Source organism: Athene noctua, chromosome 1, assembly GCF_965140245.1.
Source record: "Athene noctua chromosome 1, bAthNoc1.hap1.1, whole genome shotgun sequence".
Taxonomy (NCBI): Eukaryota; Metazoa; Chordata; class Aves; order Strigiformes; family Strigidae; genus Athene; species Athene noctua.
The window spans coordinates 77,001,984-77,023,988 of record NC_134037.1 but is presented as its reverse complement, the minus strand read 5'-3'; the positions used below and the strand labels follow the sequence as shown (position 1 = coordinate 77,023,988).

General features: G+C 39.7%; 1 protein-coding gene across 5 annotated transcripts in view; it reads right to left on the bottom strand.

Annotated features, from left to right (window-relative positions):
* MAP3K4 (mitogen-activated protein kinase kinase kinase 4) overlaps positions 1-9,812 on the bottom strand; it is a 99,016-nt gene extending 89,204 nt beyond the window's left edge. The window contains exon 1 of one of the 5 annotated variants that reach the window (XM_074896641.1): positions 9,717-9,812. In XM_074896641.1, the coding sequence (XP_074752742.1) occupies positions 9,717-9,760 (44 nt within the window). In that variant the 5' untranslated portion in view covers positions 9,761-9,812. The remainder of the gene's footprint in view (positions 1-9,716) is intronic. The other 4 variants (XM_074896636.1, XM_074896638.1, XM_074896639.1 and 1 more) reach the window with 4 other exon arrangements.
* Between the last annotated feature and the right edge of the window lie 12,193 nt (positions 9,813-22,005).

Genomic DNA, 22,005 nt, shown 5'->3' with positions numbered 1-22,005 from the left:
GTGTCTGTATTCAAAGCTACATAAAGGATCAGCCAGTTTACCTACATGATGTTACAAACCAAGTCTGCTAGGTTTTCTAACTGCCTCTTTTTAACATACTTAATTTTTTTTTTTTTAATTTTAATTTAGAAATATAAGATTGCTGCTGTATGATATGGAGGGAATTAAGAAATATCCTTAGATAAATACAATTACAGCCATGACAGGGCACACCCAGATGTGATATTTAATGTCAGATTCTGTTAGTAATCGTAGTTATATACAGTAGATATAGAAAGGATGGAACAGCAGAAACAAGATGTTGTAGGTACTGCCTTTCTAGTGTAACTTGAGCCTTATACTAACCTGGTTTAAGTATTCATTTAAAAGTGGTTGACTGCACTGAATTTAGCTTTTTTTTTTTTTTTCAAAATAAGAAGTCTGCCTTGAAAATAACTAATTGAGGTTTAGTTTATGTCATTTATGATGATGAGTTTATGAATCGTGTTTCTCACCTCTGTATATTGCTTGATTTTTCTGCTTCCGCATGCTTAGATTACATGGCTTGTTGTTCCAAAGCATTCTCACCCAGAGTGAGCTTCCTTTCTGTATGATCTGTCTAGCTGAAAAAGGTTTTCTTGGTATATAAGGTTTTCTTGGTGTACTTATATTGAGAAAAAGTGGCAGAACTATAAATACAGCTCCAGCACTGCTTGTAAGTGTAATTGAATCTCTTCCCATTGCAGCATAAAACTATAATAAAGTGTGCATTTTTTACCAGTATAACTAAATCAATAATAGAGCTGCTACTGGCATACATCAGAGACACCCATCATCAGCTTACTGTGAAAGCCTCATTTATTGTACATACAAATAGGAAAAAAAATTATTCTAATCAAGACCCAATTCAGTGCCAGAAAGATGAACAACTTTTTTTTTTTTTTTTTTTTTTTTTTGCCAAGGGCAAGGATCTGTCTAAGGAACAGGCTGCACAGTTTAGCTGTTGAAAGCTCATCCAGCTGCATGCTCCCCATCTGCCAAATATATTATCAGAGCAGTACCCAGATTCCTTAGCTATAAACAAAAGCCTGGATGTTCTTTTTAGTGCCACCAGAAACCCCTGATATTCAAGGTTCATATTTCTTTAAAGTGATAGATAAGGAAAGAAATTTTTCCAGCCCCCTAGCCACCATCCATGTAAGATAACTGATACTAACATTTTTCAGCCTAGTTCACCATCTTTAAACCAAACTGACCCGTTTAGCATTTTCTGTGTAAAATGCAAAGGCACAGAGGGATTTGCAATGTTTAGTATCTCCGAACACATTTGCAAGGGTATGTAGTTATGCGTTTAATTTGCATTAGGTAGGGCTAAACCTTAAAGAAAACACTGGCAAAATGAGAGACCTGCAAATTCAGCAGTGACCTGAGAAATCCCTGTGGCTTTGCAGGAGGATGAGGTCACAGCAGAAGGCCAGACATGTCCTAGGCCAGCTCATTTTTGCTGCAGGCCGGCTTGCTCCTGGTCTGCGAAGTGCTGACCTGCCACGAGCCTGAAGAGGAATTGGGCTGCAGAGCTTCTGCTTGTCTCTCCCTTGCCTGAGGGCTTCATCCCCTTACCTCCACGGGTAGTGGCAGAGTGCATGGCCCATACTGACTTGAGTTTCAGGTTATTGTGGTGTGAGTCATAATCGTGTTACATGTTGCATGATATCTGCAAGGGTAGGGGTACAAACAGTGTGACCAAGGAGGTGCTTTGCCTCTTGGTTGGATGTCAACACTCAGCCACAGGAAGAAAACCCAGAAGGAATTGTTCAGGGACTCCAGTTCTTTCCTCCCAGCTCTCTAGTACACTTAGAGGAGTATTCAAGTTACACCTGTTTAGGGAAGGTGTAACCTCTGACTTGGGCTGCCTAGCTGGCTCAACAAGCATGAACGGGTCAGGGTGATGCAAGCCCTGCCCGTGCCCTTCCCTGTCAGACTATTTGTTCCCTCATATGTATCAAGCAGACTCTGAAGTTTTTAAGCCCAATATGGGGGGAGGGTTAAAGAGACACACAGCCATCTTTGAGAGCTACAGACAAAAGTAACCTGGCATTATTACATTAATTTTACAGAAATACATTTAGTTAACATATTTAGGCAAAAGGATGCCCTTCTAAGGCAAAACATGGCGTTGATGAGAGCAAACAGAAGATAGAACAGGTATTCGTTGAACAGTTAGTGAACTGATAATCAGATATTACAGTGCTAGGACAAGTTTGTTAATTTTCAGCAAACACCAGTCGAGGGTCTTGCAATAGAAAAGGATGCTAAAAGTATTTTATAGAAGGGAAGCTTGCTAATCTGTACGATTGAAAAGGCCAGTATATTCCCTGTGTATGAATTTGGTTTTGAGGTATTTCCAGGAAAAAGACAATAGTGAATAAAGGGTGCTTCATCCACAAAAATATTTTCAAGTGCTCATAGAAATGAAACAGTCACCAGCTCTTATGACACTGATTGCTTAAAAATGGATCCTTTCAAGAGAAGGAGGACAATAAACCATTCTTGCAGGAAGTCTCAGTTGCTAGCAACATACGCCAAGTTTAAAATTTGCTGGCGAGTAGGAGCTGAGGATGTACTAAATCACATTGGGCTTAAGGTTACAACTGGACACATAATATCTTATTTTAATTTCACTGGACAAAGTTAGACCCTTGTTCTGCTTATAAGCTGCTTTTTTAAATTGCAAAACAAAAAAACTCTCCCAAATGCATCACGAATTGGAATTACTTGTACAAAACATTCAGTCAAACAAGTTTAAGCTAATGCCTATTGCAAGTATTCCTCAGAGTATTGGACATTTGTGCCACGATATTTGTGTGCTGTGTGACATTCATGACATATTTATGCTGCATGAGCAAGTGCCTCACTCAGAAGGTCGCTGCTGTTCTGCCGCAAGTTGATTAATGTCACCCCTGTACAGGGATGCACTGTGCTCCCCTTGTATCAAAGCTCTTGAAAACCAGAGAAGGTGAGAGACAGATGGTACCTCAGTCCTCTGCTGGCTTGTCCATTCACTGGTGACATTTCCATTTTTGATTAAAGAAATTTCAGCTACCAATATAACAGACACTTTGGCAGATAAGCAAAGAAAGTCTTTTGTCTCAGAGCATTAGAAAGAATCTTTTTTAAGTCACAGCTCCAGGAACAATGTGAATTAAAGGCAAATATGAACTCAGATTAATCTTCTATTTTCAGTTTTGAAGCAAAGTGCTTGAAGACATGATCCAGAAATATCCTAAAGCTTCAGTAAGCAAAACAAACAGCAAATAAAAAAGGTTCTACATACTTAGGCCAGCCTTCTTGTTCTGGGGACCTGAATCATGACTTCTGAATGCTTGGGTTAGCAATTCTGTATTCAGCAGTGACCAGAATGTTCAAAAATAACTTCTCACTATTTGTGCAGCTATATTTATGCTTGGTAAAAGCCATGCTAAGCTGCTAAAAAAAGAAACCCAGACCTTGGCAATTAGCAGGGCATGTCCACAAAGATCAATATGCAATTGCGTCTTGAATCTGAAATTCTCTACTACTGCCTCTCCACAGTGACAGACTGACAGGAGCTGCTCTGAGGCACTCTGCTACCACTTGTCCTTTAAGTGTGATGCATAAAGCAACAGTATTCAAATTGATTAACTTCCAAAAGGGCAGGTTCAGCAGGCAAAAATTTTATCTCCTTTTAAAGTGCAAAAAACCTGTGATCTCATAAGCTACATATTGGGAAAACTGTGGAAGCGTTCCTGACTGAATGCAGACAAGCCTTAACTAATTACCTGTATTTCCTGCTCTTGTCTGTCCTGGTCTGATCTACTTGTTGATCCTATCCACTAACACATGTCTTATCTTTAGACAGTGGTTCTTTGGGACAGAAACCATCACTTTCCACTTTTTTTTAAGACAACATTGGATAATCTGGCTGGACTTTCTCACTTGCTATATTGTAAGTGTTAAATAAATAACCATTTTTTGTCAATTCCTGGTCTCAGTATTGTGTCCAAAGCTATAATAGGAAGCAAATGAAGTACTGGTAATCAATTTGTTTGGAGCTCTATCTGTGAGAGTTCCTCATTCCAGAATACAGGGTTTGAAAGCTGATATCTGGAGTGATACTGATAAATCGTCTTCTCTATCATACCTTCTAACATATATATGTACTTTAGGTACAAAACAAGACTATTGTGTTAAAAATGTGTCCCTCCTGTTCTGTGTTGCCAGTCTCCACCCTATTGAAGCTCCTTAAAACTCTTCCAGTCCAAATCCCAAATATGGGTAAGTACCATAATGTGCCAAATCTGAACCTGGCCAACCCTTACTCAGAGGAGCAACAAGCCTCTCTCACCCTCGTGGGGCTTGTGCAAGCACCAGCCAGCCACAGCTGCACCTCCTCAGGGCACCAGCTGCTCCCTCTGCGCTAGCCTGGGAGAGCAGGGCAGGCCACAGGTGGGTCTCCCATTGTATTGGTCAGGACAAAAAAACCCCTCTAACCCCAAAACAAAGAAAATACTGTAAAAAGAGAACGTGCACTGCTCCAAGCAGAACAGGGAGCTCTTGTGGGAGACTCTTTTTCTCTAAAATAAAACACCAATACTGCAATACACTGTCCTGTATGCAAGCCAGTGCCTGCACTATTGCCTTGAAGATACTGTGATGGAAATTTCTCCATGTCTCATTTTGATTTTCAAGTGACTTATTCTGCCTAGAATTCCTGTACGTCCTTGCTTTCTAAAACTTGTATCTTCCCGTCTCTGTGGTGCAAAATTGTAAGTTGTGTTGTTTGAGCTATTTATTGCTACCTGTACATTTTTTATCTGTACATACCTGTATGAATATGTTACATATACTTTAGTGGGACATGTTTGTAAAATGTACTGGCATATGCAACTGTGCCAATAAATCTAAATATTAACAGGTTTAAAACTGTGCCAGAGGTGTTTGGGGTGACTCTATTGTAGCTAGCCATGTTTTGATTGCTCCTGCATGGCATATTCTTGCATATTATTCAACAGAGCTTAACTTAATTTTTCATTAAATGTGTAAAAGAAGGACATGGAAACATCCTTGATTTTTGTCCCTCTAGTGTCCTTCAGGAATAAGCTGCCATCATTCTGGATTATATGGGAGATGGGATCTTAGAATCACTCCATTTTACACCATTAGTGTATCCGTGAGAGGTTAGGACACATTGCCAAGTAATTTATCCAGTTAGTCTTAGAAATTACGATTATGTATAAGATGAAAAAATATGCAGTGAACTATGCAAATAAACATGCAGTGTGACCTGCCACAGCAGTCCTTCTGCATCAGTTCCTCTGAAGATCTTCTGTCACCTGAGAAGCTGTACTTCCTCCCCACCTTCCACCTTCCCTCATGGACAGCAAGCTGCCTCAGCAGCAAGATGCTGAAAAGCAAGCAGGCCAAAGCCCCACAAGAAACAGAAGGGAATTTCTGTACTTCTACAGGTTTTAGCTCCGTAGAAGTAAAATCCTGCTCCTCAGTCAACATTCACACCAGCTACCTGGGGAATGACCCTTTCAAGACTACCTATAAAAACAATAGTAAGAATTTTTTCAGCTGAGTGAGTTCTTTCAGCCTGTTGCTGATATATATATCTATATATATATATCTTTTTATGCATGTAATTATTGCAAAATAGATACAAAAAATTGCAAAATACTTGTTCTTTATTGCTATTTGCATATTCTTTAGCTTTGTCATTTTACAAAAAAGCAAAAACATTTTATTAATGGTAACTGCTATTATGCTACTCTGTTGCCTAATGAAATGCTTTAGAGTGAAATGCAGAACCCACGTGCTCTTCCAAAGGATTTAAAAAATGTGATTATAATAACACACAGTCTGTTTGTCAGTCCAACTTCCAACCCTGTACCCAGCAGGAAAAGTCACAGTGAACGTAAGCATGGAAAAAAATATGTAAAAGGTCCTTGCTACTATTACATTTGTGCATCTGTAGGGACAAGGATGACAGCCAAGGGCTCTGAACACTCAATTTCTCCTTTGAGAAAAACTGTGTTCATAGTTTTTTCTCTACAAAGACGCCTCTGAGCTTGGATTCTTTCATATGGTGCTGAATGCCAGCTTGTTCCGCAAAGAAAAGGAAGGGATTTTAAAGGACATGATGCTAAAAGGACTTCTTCTGGACAGATGGGCACTTATAACAAAAGAAAGTTTGCATTATATAGAGAGGCAGAACTTCTTACTTCTTCATTTTATTTATGTTAAATAATTTCCTTTGCTTGTAATGCTCTTCTTGTGTCCTAAGTGACTCCTCTACCTGTGAAACTAAATTCTCAGCTACTAGTATGGCAGGAGCAGGGCCTTGTAAAAATCCTATGACCCAGGTTTGGGTTTTTTTCCTACACTAAGACCGTATCACCCAGAGAGAGACTGGCTGAATGCACAGAAACCTTCTCTGCAGTTCTTGATGTTTGTGAATTATTTGCACTAATTATTTTTACTGCCTGGGTTAGACCTCTTGGTTCCCTGCCGCTTTGTTCTTCACTGCTTAGCCCTGGGGAGGAACGTCCTGAGGCAGACCCGGCACCAGCAGCACAGAGTGAATGAAAGGCTTTTCTTCCCCATCAGTGAAACAGATGGGCTTATTGGTTCAGCTCATCCACCAAACTTCCCCTGCGCTGGCTAGTCAGAGCAGGCTGGCAGGCTCCGAGAGCTGCAGCTTTGCACTCAGGCCAGGAGAAGTTGCACCTTTTCCCATTTCCATCTAAATGCTTCAAACGGCAAGGCCAAGTCATTTTCCTCAGACCCTATTGCAAGCCAAATAAAAGCTAGGCTTGCTGTGTGTTTGCTTGTCTCTCTCCAGGGAATGATTTACTGGCTGACTCGTTCATGGGCAGCAGCTCTCCTGGGTGGAGGGAGCCAGCTGGGGCACCCCAGCCAGATGGACACCCCATGGGTGGCTGGGTCTTGCATTCACAAGATGTGCTCGGGGGGAAGCTGAGGGACCAGTGTCAGCAGGACAATGGAGTAAAGACAATTTACAGAAAGGAGACTGCTTCTTCCCACGCTGGTCTGTAGCCGGGGACTCCATAGCCAGCGGCAAAGCCAGGCAAAGGTGACTCACTGAGGTGACTCAGAGGTGACCTGTGATGGAACTTGCCTCTGACAGTACTGCTCTTCTGACCAGAGTTATTATGGATGACCAGCTGAGAAGAACAGCTGCTGTGGGGCATTCCTCAGTACTGATGGGAGCTGTGGGGTTGGGGAGACTTCACCTCCCTTGCCCTTTGGCACGCACCGCCCCGCTGTCTGCTAGAGAGCACCTCTGGCAGCAGGTTTCTCTAGCCAAGCCCTCAGGTTTTGTACATGCAGAGCGCTCACAGATCTGCTGCTGTTATGCAGCAGGAGGTGTGGGAGCTCACGCGAACCTGCAAGAGAACAAGCACCTGCAGCAGAGGTGTGGGAAGCAGTCGCACCTCTGGCCATCAGTGGGTGGCCTTATCCCTGTCAGCCTGTTAGTCACACAGCTGGGTATGTACTGCAGCCACTGACTGCAGCTGTAGTCATGTCTGCTACCACCCCAAGTCATACCACTCAGTCTCTTCTGCTGCCTTAGTCATTTCAGTTTGCTTTGTAAAGGGAAGTCAGGTGAACTCTTATGATGAGCTGGATTAAAAGATTATCATCCCAGCTGTTTGCTGCTGCTTCACTGCTCCAGTGTTTTTACTGTGCAGCTCTTCCATTCTGTGAAATTGTATGAATAAAAAACCAAACCAACCTGTTAATGGAAGAATATTGAGAGATGGGTTAATGGTGTGAGTAGTCTGGGGCATAATCTGGTCTCAGGGACAGCTGAAACATTTTCAAATCTAAATTTGCAATCTAAATCAGGTTTTATTTGGAAAGAGCTATAATGGCTTAAAATGTTACCATTTCCTAGCTGTCCCTTGCAGTGTAGTGTTTTTCTGTAGGCAACTACTGCCCATCTAGCTGAGCTTCACTCACAGGTTGCTTGCCTGTACACAAGGGAGTCAGTTTAGCCTGAGCAACAGCAGATAGGGTCTTTTAAATTCAGCCAAGAAACTTTGCCCAGAGGCTGGCATGTAGGGCTCAGATGATGTGCTCTTTTAGGAGGGTGATCCCTCAGAGCAGACAGCTGAAAAGAAATGATCAAATGTAGGCAATAGTATCTTAAAGCACCAATGCTGTTTGTATTCTGAAGGTTAAGCCATCCTGTCTGGTGCTTTAAATTCCAGATTATCTGAACTTTCTATGTACTTGTAAAAGGAATATTTAATAATTAATCAAAGTACTTTTACAGAAGTAAAATATATTTTGAGTATTTTGTGGATATAGAGTGATATTTTTTTATGTTTTTCTTCATATGTCTCTGAAAATTTCAAATTTGTGTGTATTGGATGTATAACTCAGAAAAGCTGCAGGACAACGTCATATTGCATTTATTTGCCAGCAAAATCCTCTAAAAATACAGAAATTATCTAAATTGAAACTGCACTGAGATAAATTTGATGATTTGCTAACTTTATGTAAGTAACTCAAATATTATACAGCAATAATGTGTAAGTACTTTGGTCAATTTTTCTAGGATGCAGAGGGCATTCTGAAATTTTCAGATGACCCAGTCTTGATTGATTGTTCTTATCCGTAGGATAACAAATACACATCCCAAACACCAGGGAAAGAAAAAAAGAAGAGAGAAGCAAAATTTTTGTCTGACTTCCCGTAAGAAACAGCTCCCAATTTAGCTTAAAGCACCTCTGGAAATGTACCAAACCTTTGGGGCTTCACAGATTAGGAAAGCATGAACAACCAGAAAATCAAATTTCTTGACCAGAAAAGGAGAGCTCTCTTTCTCCTGAAAACTTAGACGTTCTTTTATTTAAACTCAGTCCTACAGTGATGTGGACAAAATCATAAGGGCTAGGGATTTAAAATACTGGCTCCCCCACATGTTCAGTAGGAACATGCCTTGAGGCTCACCAGTAACTCACATAGCCATAACCCTGAGCAGGTAATCAATGCTCTTCATTTTTAAAGCTGTTAACAGGCACAAACTCACTACCCAGAAATCAAGGAAGAAGATAGGCACGTGTTGTCACCCTCATTTGACTCACAAGGAGCGTAAGCACTGCTTTACCCTAAGTGGGTCATCAGGTGCTGGGGTTAGGCATGCAGGACTCTGGGATGCCACCCCCAGCCAGCGGTGGCCACCCCACAGGGTCACCTGGGCCAGGGGTGCCTGCAGCAGGCAGCAGCTCCTCTCATCCTCCTCTGTGCTCTTCCACCAGAGGTGGAGAGGGAGGTGGTGTGGTGTTGTAAGAGATGTTATGTGAGAAAACAGGACAGATTTTTGCAATAAGCATACATGACCGAGGGTTTTGGACTTGCCACTTTCTTGCTCCCTAATCTTGGTCAAGATTTTTTTATTCTTTGCAGCTCCGTCTTACTTCCAAGGACCTTTCTCCTGTCCTGTTCAGCTGTATGGCACCAAGCCCCGGGTCCCAATCTCTGCCAGGACAACTCATAGCAATACTAATCAGGATGATAGTCATGAAAAATAAGAAACAATTATTTTAAATATGGCATGTTGTATAACAACAAAAAAAGAAGACCTACCAATCAAGCAAAAAACCCAGGCAAGACTGGAACCCGAAGAAAACAAAACACAATAGTTGAAAGAAAGCTCCACTACTTACTGCATATATAATGGTCTCTTCCAGAATTGTGCTGTGCTGAACATATACTGGGGTCCAGTGACTTGGGTGGAGTGGCAGCGGGTAAGAAACAAGCTGCAGAGGCAGCAGGAACAGACTTAAAGGTCACCAAGCTCATTCACTTTGGAAAACAAGTGAACACTGCGATACTGTGAACAACACTGTGCCTACTGTCTATTACACCACTCCCTGTGACTGTTATCCTACTCCTTTTTCGCTGTCATTACAATATATTTCTCAGTGGAGAACTGTGAAACATCAAATATCAGAGGAAAAAATGCAGAGCAGCAAAGGAAAGATCTTGCATATGTGTCCATGGTGGAAGGGTGATGTGTAGGTATTCACACTTCATGGAGACCATGACTTGCTGCTGGCTCCGTATAACAGGTCAGCCTGAGAATGTATAAAGAGTTGGGTATTGACATTTCTTTTACTACCCAATAAAATACATTTAAAATGGAAGCCATGTGTCTGATTTTCCATTTGCTTGTCTTAAAAATACTAATTTCCTTTTATGTTCCCTACACTCGTTTTCCTCCGAGGTCCTATAACTCAGTTCTAAGGCATGCACACCAGATACCAAAAGGCTTGACAGAAAGTGCATGGAGGCTGTTGGAAGTAGTTCCTTGCCACTGCCTTCAGGTGTTTGGTCAAATAACTCAGCAAGAGAAAGGGAGTCCCTACCCCAGCTCCTCCCAGGGTGTCCAGGGCAGCTACAGGCACCACAGACCAAGTGGGAAACCTGTCAAGATGAGCCAAGGGCTAGGGGACTCTCCCAAGAGCACTTTTGGATGGAAGAGGGGTTACTGCTTAGGGGGTATGGGAGTTATGATGGGGTGCAGGGGAAGAACATCTTAGAAATGTACAGCACTTATTTTGGGATGTTTAGGAGAGGAAACAAAGGCAGAGAATGGGAGGTTTTAACATCATCTGGGGAGGAACAAGTGTGGGAAAACAGAGGAAAAGGGGATAAGAGGGGCTGATAGGGTGTAAATGATTGGGTGGTCAGTACACTTGCCTAGACACGCTCTGCACCGGATCAGTGCTGTGTATCCCGTCTTCCCATTAAACTCCATTTATTTTTTTCTGGGTGAGGGAGTCTCTATTCTGTGTACATGTGTCTGTATGGAGATTGCAGCAAATGGAGTGAGACCATGGGTCACAGTGGCAGGCAGAGAGAGCAGCATGTGTATATTGTGTGTGAGTGTGTATGTCACTGTGTAGCCACCAGTGAGTATCAAGACTGACTTGCAAGTAAGGTAGAGGCTTGGGAGCTAGTTATCAAAGCAGCCATAAACCTGGCCCAGTTGCTGGAGAGATCAGAGAGGCTGAGAGCTGGTTACTGGGAAGACAAGGAGGTCTTCTTGTCGCCTGGCTGGCCATGTGTGCATGTGTAAACGTGTATGTGGTTTTGTGCATGTTGGGCATACGTGCTTAGCCTCGCTACAGGAGGGAACATTGAGCTGCAGCAGCTCTGTCAGGCTAATGGATTTGGCAACTCCTAACAAAAAGTATACATATATGTGTTCAAAGTCAAAACAAAGCTAAATAATATTTCCTATTAATATCTTGGTCTGAATCTTCATCTTTCCCTGTTGTGTGCCTCATCATATACTTCACATTTTTATTTTTCTGCAGTTATTGTGATATTTATAGAGTCAGATTTTTGCAAGCAAGTTTTAAGAATTCATAAAATTAGTTTGAGATCCTCAAATACACATCCTTTCATTACATCCACTGTTTTCTTTCCCTAAAATGTGTTTGCAGATCAAATAAAATGCTAAGGCACCTTTTCTAATTGATCGGTACTAAGGTCTTCTAGTTCAAAGTAGTGTGAAAGGTTGATTATTGGCCTGCTTTTTTCATGCATTTCATAGCATTTTCATAGATTTGACTCTCATTGCCCTTTTGTTGCCAATGTCTGTGTCATTGCTTTCCTAATTACTTAGTCTTTTTCCACTTTTTATTTCATGTCATCTCTTATTTTCTCACCTATATTTAATGAAGCGAAAATCTAGCAATACACTTACTAGGGTCAAACTTTAGCACCCTCAAGAGTGGCATGAATTCAAGGCAAAGCTGTTCTGAGCAGTTCTCATTTCAATAATCAATTACTTTCCTAGGGAGAGAAAGAAAGAGCCAGTGATTTAGTTGTCTGGCTCCCAAGCTGCAAGATACAAGACCTTGAACTTTCTTACCTTTACTCGGACCTTCCTTGCCATTGTTACTCAGTTTATTGTTGCAGACTGTTTCAAATTAGCAAGACACTGTTTGTGTTATGAGAGCAATCCAGCTCTGGAAATAATGGCTAAAGTTGTCTGCAATGTTTCTGTGACTTTGCAAATGAAAACAGGTGGAAGTCTGTCTCTGGGTATCATGTTTAAATTCTCCATTGCAGAGCTCTCCTCTCTTTCCATCAGCACTGACATTTCAATCTTGAATCACTTCTGCTTTTCCTTTCTGGTTCTTTTAATCATTTCAGCAAGGCAGAAAGAAGTTTCCATATAAATTTCGCTCAGTGCAATGGGCAAGGAAATAGCAAAGAAGTTGTGAGTTAAGTCAGTTAATAACCAAATACCTCCTGCCTACATGTGACAGTGTGGTTACTAGGACGCTTATCATTTTGGAACTTGTGCTGTTATGTCTTTTTTTCAAATAAAATGTCATAAGCAGCACTCTTCCAGAACAGTAGTTTTGAAGAAAATTTGTAGAGATACGTAGTAAGATCAAAGAGTGGACAGGATCAGCAAAAATTTGGTCTTGCTTTTAAAAGCAAGGCCTACTTTAGCTTCCATCATTCTGGCTGATCTGGAGACCAAGGCAAATTCAGTTGAAAAAAATGTTGCAGTACTATCTTCTGCCCAAATGGAAGTATGATTTCAGATCATATGTCTATACTCACACTATATGACTTTTTGCTGCCTAAGGACAAAAAACTGTCTCCCACGTTCTTATATAATGCTCAGTTAATTGCAACCACAGTATAATATTTTGTAAATTGGAAGCAGACCAATTAGAAGGTACATGCATTTTATTCCTCTTTTTGCTTTTCCCTCAGGAAGTGAAAGTAATTTGTGGAGAAGGATGAGATTTTCTTTGCTGTTACACATTCTTGACCTGTGATTTTCAGTCCTCACTGTCTTCAGTGATAAACAACAAATACAGTGAGCATGATAAAGTGATATAGGTGAAAAAAGGGCCTGTCGAAATGTAAGAATATCAGTGGAAGCTGGCCATATCTATGTTAATGCCATACCTGTGCAGCCTTAAGCTGCGAGATCTCCTGCTTCCTTGAAAGATCTTCCTTATAGACTTCACATGCTGCCTGCTACAGAAAAGGCCTGAACATGTGTGTATGTGTGTATATGTGTGTGTATGTGTGCACTTCCAACAGAAAAAAAATGTACTTTGAGTTTTTTATTTTTGTGCTCAGACTTAATTGCTGGAAGAGGTATTGTGAGAATTTCAGAAAGATGTATGTCGTTTCTCAGTAAGTATCCTATACGTAGATTAAAAGCATAGATAGAAAGGGCAATTGACATATCTTATTTGTGAAGTCTGACCCAAGACATTTTTAAACACAAATAAACTGAATTTCTTCACAAAAAAGACTATTAATAATACACTATATGTTTTAATATTAGTATATATATTCTCAATAGCTGCAGTGTACACTGTTATTCTAAGGAAACAAATGATGGATGATAATGTCTAAGAGATCTCCATGGACTAACTTGAGTTTTACAAGTGTGCATGAGTTTAGACTTGGATGCCATACCTTAACAGGTATTTTCTTCAGAAATAGAGCAGACTCATAATAATGCTTTAGTAGAAGTGTAAAATAAGTTACATTACTATGAACTGAGAATATTGATACAGCACTGCAAATAGACCAGGTATTATTCAGTTTCTTTTCTTTACACTTGTAAATTTTAAAGTCTGCTCAGCTGTCTGAACCATAATGTTGAGGATGATTATTTTGACTCCACTGAAGTCTGTGACAACTCCCACTTCGATGATATCATTTGCACATACACATTGAATGAAATATAGTAGTAATTTGTTTATTTGCCTGTTTAGCATTTTTATTTTGGTTTGTGCAGAAGAAAGAAATTCTTCTGAGTTAATGATATGACAATAAAAACTAAATAATAAGAAGAATAAAGTGATGAGTGATAAATTTAACATGGAAATACCAAAAAACCTCTTTTGATGATATGAACATAGCTGTAATATGGAAAATGAGGAAACTTTGTCAAAGTATGTATGAGGGCCACTAGCATGTAAAACTGCATAAGTGAATGCTCTATCAATTGCACATCCTGACTTTTGAGTGGCAAAGCTCCTTAGATATTACAATCATCATAAGTAATAATCTGTACCACAGTACCTCAAAGGTCATCACAAAAAAAAAAAAAAAAAATCACAGGCATTCACTGTCCTGTTTCAAGAAAATATCAAAATGCTGAAACTTTAGTAGCTTCTGGGGCTCTTCATAGTCAGCTGGGTGACTCCTGCCTAGAATGTGAAAGCTCTCTACACTCCTATAAAGTCTTCTTCCCCAGAGCCTTTTCCTTTTCCAGGCAAGGGAAAATACTTCATTTTTCTCTCAGCTAAATTCTGCCACCTGATTGTCAGTATTTCTCCCCTCATAACTTAATGAAATGGTTGAAGCGTTAGGCTACCTACATATGAGAAAGAAGAAACATCAATGAAAATAGAAACGTAGCACAAAGAAGAGTCTGTTGTTATATATAAAAGCTTGAATTATGGCAGAAGAGACTGCCTGACTATCTTGGCCAAAGAAAGGATGTGTGGTCACAGCCCCCTGACCACAAGGATCTTGATGCCAAGTCAGTTATCTCATGTAGTCTCTCAGCAGCAAAAAAAGAGTAAATAAAAAGTCCCAAAGATTCTCTGTTTTTCACATCCCATTAACAGTGAGCATGTAAAAGCGGAAGGAGAACTTGCTCAACATATTCTTGAGAACACATGAAAGTGAAGCAAGCTCTCTTTCAATGGGACCATGTATGCTGTAGGTGGATTTATCTGATCAAATGCAGAGATCTACAGTGTAGATGTCTCCTGCCAGGCTCATCACACTAAATTCCTTTAGTAGTCAATGAGAGAGATGAGAATTCCCAGGATGTGGCTCATCTCAAAGTAGACATATTATGTTTAGTCAGACAAACTGTTTCCAAATACCTATCTTTCAATTGATTGGAAAGGAAATCTGAGGGGTGAGTAATTCATCACAGACTGGTTAGAAATCAGTATTTACCCAGTATCTTAACTTTATCTTAAGTTAGGCAAGTTGAATTCCACTCTGCATTTTTCTAGTAGGAGCAGGACACCGAAAGATTTGTGTGTATATTCCCCAGGAATGGTGCTGCCATTTTACCTGACTCTATGCTGGGGCTCAGGAAATACGTACTGAGTTTCAGAAGATACCTCTATTAATCTGCCTTTTTAAGAGTTCCTGAATTCTCCTCTTCATTTGCATTGTTTATCCCCTGTAGGCTTCATTATTTGAACTTGGTGACTACAATAAAAAAATTACCTTATTTCGGCTGTCTTTTCCAAAGCTCAAGTCCATAGGATGCACCTTATTTTTCTGCTAATTTTATTTTCCTGATATCCAGTAATGCCATAAATGCTTGAATATCTAAAATATTTGAGAATATGGTATATTCTCAGTGAAGAAGAGAGAAAACATTAAAATGGCAAAATTAGCTTGTAAGGTAAGATATTTGCATTATCAAAGAACTAGAAAACATAAAGCTGGGCTTCTTGAAACCTGTTCATGAAGATTGAAGTCTTATTCAGATGTTCAAACTGAAGTTTGAACTTCAAACTGGAACAGGAAAATGAGACATGGGAAAGTGGCCTAAGACACAGTGACATTTGTTTTGGAGCTTGTGGTTCCATCCTTGTTCCAAGTGCCAGATGACACATATTCCTGGACATACAGGATTACAGAGAGTTGAGGTACAAGGTACTAGACAGTTTCAGAGAAAACTAGGTTATCTCTTCTACCCTTCTGTCCTACAACAGTGTGACTTTTTCTACATCAGTCCTATGAGAGGTTTGTCTAATATGTCCTTAAGATTTCTTTTCAATTGATCTATTCTAGAACTTTCTGGTTATGCCATGGCAGATTGTTCATGTCTGTTTTAAGTCTTTCAGACTTAAATTTAAACTTAGCCATCATGAGTCCAGAGCCTCTTACACACCTGAAAGTTTCTATTGTGTCTACCTATCCACTGCCACAGAACTGCAAGTTTTCTCTTGATGCAAGAACTACCTGTATCTTGCAGGCTTTCTTCACAAATGATATTTCAAGCTAACTGACCATTCTCAGTGTCCTCTCTCAATCCGTCTTTGGAAATGCTGTGCTAAAACGTCACAATTTTGGCACTAAGCCTTCTTTGGCTGTGAACAACTGGAATGCTTGGTGTCTTTTGCACACACTTGCTATATAGCTATTTTCCACTCCATTTTGCATAATATTTTGACTGGACAAAATTAAGGTCTTACACTGACCTTTATTCCTGACTCTTCCTACAGTTTGTCAAGATGATATGGAATGCTACTTCCTTCCTGTCCTCGAGTGTACCTGAACACAGTCAGGCTTTGGGTCAATGTTAATTATTCCATTATACAGCTGACCCATGGAGACTCTAAGTGCTAGAGAGCCTGGCTGGTAAAGAAATTTGTCCTCTGAAGTCAAATCCCAGGACTGTTGGGCATTTTGCAGTGTTTTCAGTCCTTCCTTCTTGAAAACTGGTTGCATAACAACTATACATTGTCAAGCCAAAGGACAATTGAAACTTACATACTGCTTTTTCTCCCTCTCCTCAGCTTTTTTCCCCATCCATGTTGAGTCTGGCTTTCAGGTGGCACCTATCTCCCTAGACTAAACCATCTCTTGTCTGTCTGTGGCGCTAGGAACTTCCACAAGTGGAAAGTCAGTTTTAATAAGCCGCTGAGACTCCAGGCAGAGCCTGCCTCTAGGGAGACTGTGCACCTCTAGTCTTTGCCAGGTGCTTTCCTATAGTTTTCAGTGCAAGCAAACTTCTGTTAGGAGATCATATTAAAGTTAGAGAGAATTCACTCTAAATTCTGTGAAATGTCACAGTCTTTTAAATGATAGCTCATCCAACTCCTTCCCAATTTACATCAGTCCTTGCTTTCATGTTTTTACAAGAGCGGTAAGAACAGCCTTCCTGGTTGGAGTAGTATGTAGGAGATAAGCTTTCAACATACATAATATTACAGTGAACTTTGACAATTCTTTATGTGTGATGGCATGGTACAACTCTCTAATTGCAGGGAACTAGATTGAAGGTCCTTTCAGTCCTGTATTCCTTATCTTGAAGGTAACCTTTACATAGCACAGCCAATTGGAGTTGAACATGCAGAGTCCAGGATTTTGCCCAGAGACATTGTCCATGATTTTCAGTAATATTATCTCCATCTTTAGTTAAACAAAATGAGGCATAGCAATTTCAGAATAACAGCATGTTTAGTAAGACAAGAGCACCTTCATCTTTCCCACCACCCAGTACAAACGTTTAAATATTATTTTGTAACATCTTACATTCCAGGTCATGTTTGGATATTAAAAAATGGAAGTTGGAACTGAAGAAATTATTAACTTCATTTACTGCATTGTTTACTGTTGCACAACTCCAGTGGGAATCGATAACACTTTATACACTCACACACGTAGTGTCCAGCCCCAGCTGGCAGGCCAAAATGGGGATTAGCAAAACTGTTTTTCTCTTGCATTTCTATGCTCCAGTAAGATTTCTTTGTCTTACATTTGAATTAGTAAAGTTAAAAGCGAATAGTTTCAAGATCACATTTGCGAAGTCAGGTTGTGATTTTTAGATATGTTGACCAACTGTCACAGTTACTGCAAGAACATCAGAGTCATGGTAGCTGAGGATTGCAGAAAATCAAGTACCTTTATTAACGTGTCCAACTATTATCTGAAAATGGTGATATGTATATTTAAAGCATAAATTTTAGTAACTTTGTTCCACGTTAAAGGCCTATATCATATTAACAGAATCTGTAGCTCTCATCTTTGAGAAATATTTTTTGTAGGGGCTGGCACAGGCATAAAAACGGGTGCCACACTCCTAACAAGCTGCTGCAAGATTCTGTACAATTTAGGGATGGGCTTAAGATACAGAACCTAAGTACCACACTTGAGTGGTGCTTGAGTATCAGGTTTGAGAAATTAAGCTGCAATCGAGCTGGTGTGAAAATGGCGGGCTAGAGAAAGTGCTAGAGAAGCTGCTACATTTGGATACCTTGTTATGCAGGGTCACTTGCCCAGTTATAGCTTTATAATTACTTTTGGGCAAAGGATATAGGCTGGACAAGGATGTCTTTCTGGTTTTCTTAGAATTAGACTTTTTAAAGTCTTTAAAAAAAAAAAAAAAAAAAAAAGCCCTTATTTCATTTCAGCTAAAACATCTATTAAATTCTATTGAAATGTGGAACTGGTCCTGTATCTGCTTATTGCCTCTGTTACTGTGAAATATTTCACCATTTAGCAATCCTAATTTTAATCCTTCTTTTCTGAAATCCAAACTTTTAAAAAGCAGCATGAGCAAAGGCACAGAACATTCACTCTTTATGACTGCATGTTGATGAGGCTTTCTTATTGCATATAAAAATAGGAGCAAAGTAGGCTTTTAACAGATTAAAATATAATTTCCAGTTGCCTAGATGCTGCAGGATTTGTTTTTCAAGGAAATCTAAGTGTATTTACAAAATGCTAAGCAATATGGTAAACTTTTAAAAAGATTTATGTTGCTTTTTAGCTTATCTGTAAAAGCTTTGGGCATTTGGCATAAACATTTCAGTGAACACAGTACACAATCGGCTTCCCTTAACATCAGAGATGTTAGTGTCTTTTCATTTAGACAACATATAAACCTATTTTATCGGTGTAGCTGCATTTTTAAGATACAGTAACAAGCACGTGAATATATTTTGCTCAATTCTGTAGTAATTCAAAAATACCATATAACAAATATATAGAAAAATGATAAAATATAGCAGGAATGTGCTGTGTGTACATTGGGTTATTAAGAAAGAGTTATTTTATCAGATCATCCTTATTACTTCCAGGTAATGCAGTATTGTGTCTCTTAAATACTTTTGATTAAACCGGTTTAATTTCTAAGAGACACGTCTGCAAAGCAAATAGATAAGTTTATTTTTATGGTTGCCCTGATCAATTTTGCTGTGCTATTCCTGTGTTTATAACAGGATGGGCTTCAAATGATGATGATGCATATTGCTTATGTTTTGAAATCAGTTTTTAAATTTTTATTTTGAAGTTCTTGTCAGACAGTTTAAGCCACATTTTCCTTTCCTTGCTGCTGCTTAGAGATTCAGTTAAGTCCCACTCCCACTTGAGTATGCATCCCACCCAAATTCTCTTCTGTTCAGCCAGAACCAACTAGAATGCACATTTCTTTATGAGCAAAAATGAATGAGTAGATGAACTGGAACCATTTTGAACACAAGGAATTTGGGATTAGAGATGTAAAGAGTCACAGATGTCTCACAAATTCATTGCTTTATAATCCTGTAAGGGAGTGTTAGATAAGTGAAGTATTCTGTCTCACTGTCTATGTACTTCAGGGTCCTTCTTGCTATCACATTTGATTAATTCATATCTTCACAGATGTGTATGCTCATGACTCCTCTATGAACAAGGCATTTACAAGATAAGGAACTAAAATGCAAGGAAACTACAAGTGAGATCTAAAATGGAATAGTGTGAAGTTTCAGAGCATGGATTGGGAAAACCCCTCTGCCTTGCACTAAGCTAATATTTGTCTTCAGAAGCAATACTCTGTACAGCTGAAGGCTCTGTCTTTGCTTTCTTCTGTGTTCCTCATTATCTATTCCAACAACAGTACCCTGTACCACTCCCAGAAGAATCAGCTTTATTCAGTTTTCCACCATTAATACAAATGACAGAAATAGCATTTCAAAGCAAATGCTACATGGGAGGCTGGAGATAAAGTCACACACTGTCAGAAAACTATAGCAGAATAGCTTGAACAAAATGACCTATTGCTCTTCATATGATATCCCCTCCCAGTTTCAACAGGGCCTTCCTGTTGAAAACAGGACACCGTTAATGGGGTTCCTTGTATAAATACTCTGTTAATATATTTTATTTTATTGATAGTGGAATAACATGCATGTTTGTGTAGGACTGTGGCTTGAAATTTGATAAATATAACAAGTGCAGAACGTCAGTTAGGTAAGACATATGTAAGGTGATACTGAATCATCAGCAGTGTATTTTGTTTCAGTTTATCTTCTAGAGTGCAAGAAAAGAAAGGGGAGAGTTACAGAGGAATAAAAGATGGAACTCAGAAGGGGTTGCTATGCCAGAAGTGGGTGGGTAGCACACTCCACACATCAAAGTTTTGTCTTGTCATGTTCGTCTAAATATTATGAATGATGCTTTCGGAACTATCCATTAATAGTGTGCTTTAAGCAGGTCTATGCCACAGATTATCAAAGACTGTTACTTATTGCTGAGGTTAATTTTTAATGAAAAGCTTCCTCCACATATTGCTCACTCTGATTTTATCTCTTACCAGAAAAATAAGACAGATATGCTTTTAAGACACTGTGTGATTTGTCCCATTTTCATTAAAATGTTATCATATGCTTCCAGTTTTTGTGGCCTTTGTTCAAGAAAAATACTCACTTGGAAAAAAATGACACAATGAAAATTTCATCCTTAACTTACATAGGGTCACGATTTTGTTGTATAGGTAAGAGATAGTACATGAAAAACGAAACTGAAATAGTATCATTATATTGATGAGCCTTTTAACTGTTAATATGTTATTGCTATTATATGAGAAGCATGCAAGAAGGTCTATCTGCTCTTCAGATTTATCCACAGGTGTGACATTTGTGTTACTGGAAACCCTCTGTTGTTTAGTCATGTCATCTCTCTGTATTTTTAAAGCAAATGTCACATTTATGTTAACCTCTTTTAATCCATTTAGGTTAGAAACAATAGATATGATAATAAAAGTCAAGTAGATCAGCTGCATGAAAATATAGAGTACTGTTGCCCTTTGAGACTAATGAATTTTCTGTAGACTATGGATATGAGGCTGGTGGTTCTTCGGGGCATTCCAGTGGAGATAGAGAGACTTTTTATGATAGCTTATTTTACAGAAAAATATTCAGGCAGAGACATCAGATCTACAAGAGGAGTATCCATTTTCTTGGCTTTCGGGTTGCATGAGCTGAGCCACAAACAGGAAAAAGGAATCCTGACGGGAATGAAAATAGACCATGAAGTTTCACAACTGATCCTGCTACCGGATTAGACTATGTGGCATCCCAGAGTGTAAAGGACGGAGTATTTTCTTCTATTTTCCTGACTATGTTCTCTACCATGATTTTTATTTTCTTTTGTAATATATGTTTAAGTATGAGAGAATATTCAGATTATTCTGTGTTTATTTTGAATTAGGGGTTTGCTTTAAATGTCAGTTTAGTGCATATTTATTGATAAGGTTGAATTTGTTCATATGGACTTCTGGCATAAACCAACCACTTGATAACCTCATAGAATCACAGAATCACAGGATGGTTTGGGTTGGAAGGAACCTTAAAGATCACCTAGTTCCAACACCTTCCACTAGATCAGGTTGCTCAAAGCCCCGTCCAGCCTGGACTTGAACACTGCCAGGGAGGGGGCAGCCACCACTTCTCTGGGCAACCTGTTCCAGTGCCTCATCACCCTCACAGTAAAGAATTTCTTCCTTACATCTAATGTAAATCTGCCGTCTTTCAGTTTAAAACCATTACTCTTCATTCTATCACTATACTCCCTGATAAAGAGTCCTTCTCCATCTTTCCTGTAGCCCCCTTTAAGTACTGGAAAGCCACTATAAAACCCCCCGAGGCTTTCTCTTTTCCAGGTTGAACAACCCCAATGCTCTCATCAGCCTGTCCTCATAGGAGAGGTGCTCCAGCCCCCTGATCACTTTCATGGCCCTTCTCTGGACCTGCTTGAGCAAGTTTATGTCCTTCTTATGTTGGGAGCCCCAGAGCTGAACACAGGACTCCTGATGGGGTCTCCTGGGAGCAGAGTAGAGGGAGAGAATCCCCTCTCTCAACCTGCTGGCCACATTCCTCTTGATGCAGCCCAGGATACGGTCGACTTTCTGGGCTGCAAGCACACATTGCTGGCTCATAGTCAGTT